This window comes from Trachymyrmex cornetzi, unplaced genomic scaffold (genome assembly GCF_001594075.2).
Source record: "Trachymyrmex cornetzi isolate Tcor2-1 unplaced genomic scaffold, Tcor1.1 scaffold802, whole genome shotgun sequence".
In the NCBI taxonomy this organism is placed as follows: domain Eukaryota; kingdom Metazoa; phylum Arthropoda; class Insecta; order Hymenoptera; family Formicidae; genus Trachymyrmex; species Trachymyrmex cornetzi.
Genome location: NW_017300139.1, coordinates 24,127 through 29,006, shown reverse-complemented (window position 1 = coordinate 29,006; position 4,880 = coordinate 24,127). Strand labels below are relative to the sequence as shown.

General features: G+C 33.2%; 2 protein-coding genes across 4 annotated transcripts in view; both read right to left on the bottom strand.

Moving 5' to 3' along the window:
* The window catches only part of LOC108768512 (Niemann-Pick type C-2c), a 2,146-nt gene extending 912 nt beyond the window's left edge, over window positions 1-1,234 (bottom strand). Inside the window, exons 1-2 of the mRNA XM_018518961.1 lie at window positions 1,138-1,234; window positions 874-1,041 (exon numbers count right to left, since the gene is read on the bottom strand). Coding sequence (XP_018374463.1) covers window positions 874-1,041; window positions 1,138-1,156 — 187 coding nt within the window. The 5' untranslated portion in view covers window positions 1,157-1,234. The remainder of the gene's footprint in view (window positions 1-873; window positions 1,042-1,137) is intronic.
* A 1,156-nt stretch (window positions 1,235-2,390) lies between these two features.
* The window catches only part of sro (SDR family oxidoreductase shroud), a 7,451-nt gene continuing 4,961 nt past the window's right edge, over window positions 2,391-4,880 (bottom strand). For all 3 annotated transcript variants that reach the window (XM_018518956.1, XM_018518957.1, XM_018518958.1), the window contains exon 6: window positions 2,391-2,511. In XM_018518956.1, the coding sequence (XP_018374458.1) occupies window positions 2,391-2,511 (121 nt within the window). The remainder of the gene's footprint in view (window positions 2,512-4,880) is intronic.

Genomic DNA, 4,880 nt, shown 5'->3' with positions numbered 1-4,880 from the left:
AATAGCACACATATACAATGTTTTTTGTAAAAAAAATTCTTTTTATATTCGGCTAAAAGTTGCAAATAAATTCCAGCACTAATCCAAAATGGTCTACAACCGTTCGTTGAGCGCTCTTGTATTTGATTGGCGGATTCCATTAGACCCCAAAATATAGACGCACAGGTACAAGAGTTCATTGAACGCTTTAATTAAATTTCTTTCATCTGATTAATCAAATGTTTCGAAGTATTTGTAGCGCCAAGTGGACACTACCGTGGACAAATAAGTTTAAAATATATAAAATAACTATGAAAGTAACTATTAAATTAGTTACTAGTTACTTAAAAGATGTAACTAAGTTAAGTTATAATTACAGATGGAAAGAAAGTAACGAAGTTAAGTTACAGTTACTGAAAAAAAATAACTCTAACTGTAACTTCGTTACAAGTAACGAGTTACTTCCCATCCCTGCAAAAAGGATTCGCTAAATTTTATCAGCCAGAAAGCTGCTATGCTTCTATCAAACAACACCTATCGATGCTGGTAGAAATATCACAAGCTTTGCCAACAAAATACATTACACGAAACAAACTTCGAAACATACGCAGCGTCTAACGTAATTTGTTGACGGAAATTTAGCAATAGGATCGGCTTCAATTTTGTTCAAGGCTGCGTTCGACAAATTCTACTCGGCTTTCGTGATCAATGTTATACCATTAATACTGCCAATGTTACGCTTGCAAATGCAAACTGCGTTTTAATCGTTCTAGACGAGAACGCAAGCTTAATGTTGATTCGTTTTAATTTGTGCTCGGATCTGCACCGATCACCTGTTCCTGAATAATATTTAACTTGATTCTTTTTTTTATATACATATATAACGTTACTTACTGGCATTAAAGTCCCAATGCGCGGTCAAATTAGTCCCTCTGTATAAATCACAAGGAGAACTATTGCATCCCTCTACTATCAATGACTTGGGTGGAGGTCCATCATCACACCGAGCGTACGGAGTGTACTGTAGAGACGCTGCGACGCAGATCGCAAGGATGATGCAGGCTGCAGCGTAAATAAAAAGTGTAAACAGTCAAAAAATGCGTTTCGAAGTAAACACTATGTAAATCGAAAAAGAAATTAACAGTTGGCAAAATTTACCGGATGCGAAAGCTTTCATGTTGGCGTCTTCACTGGAGCAGTGGCAATCGATGTGATTCTCAATCGGTGAAATAATCGCTTATTTATTAGCACGATAATATCTAATCGAACACCTGGCCGCCCTAAACACTGATAAGTTTTAATTCGAATGAAAAAAAAAAACTCCAGATACTCAAGAGCTAACACCTGCACCGATGACATTGCAAGTTTATAGATCATAAACATAACATTCTTTCGCTGAACAATCAAAGTAATCTATCAACAATTAAATAAAGCAATCGTTGCTTTTGATAAATCCAATTTAGGAATTGTGTTATATGTTCGGACCAAAGAAATTCAAAAATTTTATTCCGTTAAACTTAAGTTTATTTTGACCGACAATTACATTATTCTTCGAAACCGAATAATAAATGTTATTCGCCGTGGATCGGCTGCCTCTTTTGTATCAGTCTTCGTGATCTTTCTAGAATCTCAGTGTTTCGATCGTAATATTTCCCTCGCAATGACCTCGTATATTTAAAGTAACGGCCTATTGTTAATCATTTAGCAAATTAGAATAATTATATTTAATTTAATTACATAGCAAATATTTATTTAATATAACAGAGGCCAATATAAGGGAGCGAAAAAGAGTCCGTTCATTTCTTTACTTGTACAGAAAAACTTTATAAGAAGCTAAGTGGAAATGAAAAGAATTATCGTGATATTATTTTTGAGCGGACCGATCCACGAACGTCACGTGTGTACATATCCACGTGTGTTTCATATGTTTATTCTAGCGTGCATGTATGTACATACTCGTATTTCCAAACAGCTGATTTCTATTGTCTCGTGCTACTATTTATAGCTTTCTCACGAATTTTAATATTTCACTTGCTATATATATATATATATATATATATATATATATTACAGCTGAATGGGCAGTAACAATGTAATTGTCACACCACAGACAGCTGCATCAGCCGCACGACATCAATGAATAAAATAATATAAAAATGCCTCACTCGAGCCAACCTCATAGATTATTCGTTCGAAAAAATACCTCCAATCAAGATTGTAAAAGAGAGGAAAAAAGGGGAGAAACTATACAATAATTAGTCTTCTATTTTATAATGTTGTAATGTCACATTCAATTACAATTTCTTAAATGAATAATTATAATATTCTTTTTTTGAATAAAAAAGAAATGCAAAAAAGCATTGAATGTAACAAAGAAGAAAAATTCTATTTAGTAAGATAATAACAATAATTCACTTTTCACTGGCCTTCCATGATGGTGTTACAACGAAACGTTGTACCAATCGGTCGCGCATAGATATCGGAGTGCTTTTGAATAAAATACGATAAAAGAAGTATCTCCATGACTCACATCTGAAAATAATATAGCGATCGTTGCTTTAATATATATAATCAACGCAACAACTGCGATATTTTTCGCTTGAATGAGCGATCTTTACAAATTGTACCATAAAAATTAAACGTAGATAATAATATATAATATAATACTAGCCAACGAATTTACACATTAAAATCGCTGCTTGAACGAATATAATTGTTTGCCATAATTTTTTAGATGTTGACCATGAATTCGTTTTGTAAATTTGGCTATCACATCACAATTTTGAGAAAAATGATATCAAAATGATTAAAACGACGAGATTTTAAAGCCCTTTGTATGTAATTAAAACATAAAAAAAAAAACATTTTATCTCGTTTTAATTCTGCGGAAAGTAGTATTTGTGAAAAGTAAATGCTTTTGTATCTAGAGTAAGTGCGGGTAATATGGCAGTGTGGGGAATTTGCCACACATTTTGTTTTACATTGATACTGATTAGCAGCGCTTCCGTCAGTGCTACAACATCGTGCATGATTGTGTGCTTGACATCTTGCATAAGTATCAACAATTTCCTGGCAACAGTATTATTTTTATGAGGTAACTATGACGGCATGGTATACGAAAACGTGCTTCTTGTAACTTTCATAGTGTCTTATGTAAGTTATTATTCAAGCGTTACACAATATTTAGCTCGAATAGCTTGTTAACCTATAAATATGGGTTAAAATAAATATATTCAGTACGTCATTGATTCATTTTCTTAACAGTCATATTGTACAGGCTCATTATAAGATAAAATGGCGTCTTGGGGTAATACGCCATTACTTTTATTAGGGTAAAATGGCAGTACTATCATTTCCTCTAATATAGGTTAGGATGCTATAAACAAGTACGTTTTGCCGCATAATCCCGTTGTGACAGAATATCCGTATTGACAAATAATTAATAAATAAACTTAAATGTGCCTCAAAGTTTACATTTTGTATAGGTAACTTAACCTAACCCTAACCTAACCCTATCGAAGTTACCTATGTTACCTATAATCTTATATTGTTTATATTACTTAAGTTATTTTCATCATAAAAATCATTAATAATATGTTCAAATGTTTATTTTTATCATAAAAATCATTATTAATGTGTTTAAATGTTTATTTTCATTATAAAACTAATTAATAATGTGTTCAAATGTTTATTTTTATCATAAAAATAATTAATAATGTATTCTTGCAATAAAAAACAAAATAAACGTCATATTTAGCTTTTTTTGGTATGTGGCATATTACCCGCATGGTGGGCATATTACCCAATTGTCAGCACTTCCGTATTTCTTTATTTTTAATAACAAAAAATGAATATATTCGATTCTAATTATATACAAATGATAGATAAAGGATGGAAGAAGAAGATCAGTATGTAAAATTACTTTAAATTGAACAAATAATTACTCAAAAATCTAATTTCGTTTAAGTGTGGCATATTCACCCCACTTATCCTATATGATATAATCCAATCATACTATTAGGTGTTAAACTTAATTCCTATCGCTCGTTACTAGAGGGCTCTGCCTCCAACGCTGACGAGTTTCGACGATGAAGTCACATGTCTTTTGTAGTTTAGACATCGCTGAAAGTGATTCAATCCTCACAGGTTAGATTTCTCGACGCCAAAGAGATTTTCAAATCGATTGAAAATAAATCGCGATAAGCTGTTTTTCCGACATGTGCTTCTTCACTACTTCGACCTCAATAGAATCCTAGATTTATCAGAGAGACGCAACCGGCTTAAGTCAGTATGACAAAGGTGCTAAGGAGAGTACTAAACATGGCCGACATGCTATGAAATTGCCTTTAAACTATGTCAAACAAGATAAGACGTGTAGGATAATGTGAGATAAAATGTATAGGATAAAATGAAATAGAAATATGTCACTAGTACTATAAATGGCTGCCAAGTCACGCAATTGGTTAGATTGCAACAGCGAATCAGAATGCATAACATTGGTTAGGCCTCTCTGATAAATCTAGGATTCTAGACCTCAAGAAAACCGCAGCTGAAGCGCATCGCTTATTATCCGAAATATATGGTGATGAAACTCCATCAGAACCAACATGTAGAGTTTGGTTTCAAATTTCAACGCTTCCGAAACGGTGATTTTGATGTGAGAGACAAAGAACGTCCAGGACAGTCGAAAAAATTTGAAGATGTCGAGTTGCAAGAATTCCTTGATGAGAATCCAGCTCAAACACATTTAGAGTTGTCGAAACAGTTAAATGTTACTCCAATGGAGTAACGTCTTAAAACGTTTACATGCCATGGGAAAGATCCATAAGGAAGGGAGATGGCTACCACATGAGTTGTCAGAAAGTGCCATTTCAAATCGTTTGACTATTGCGACTTCTTTG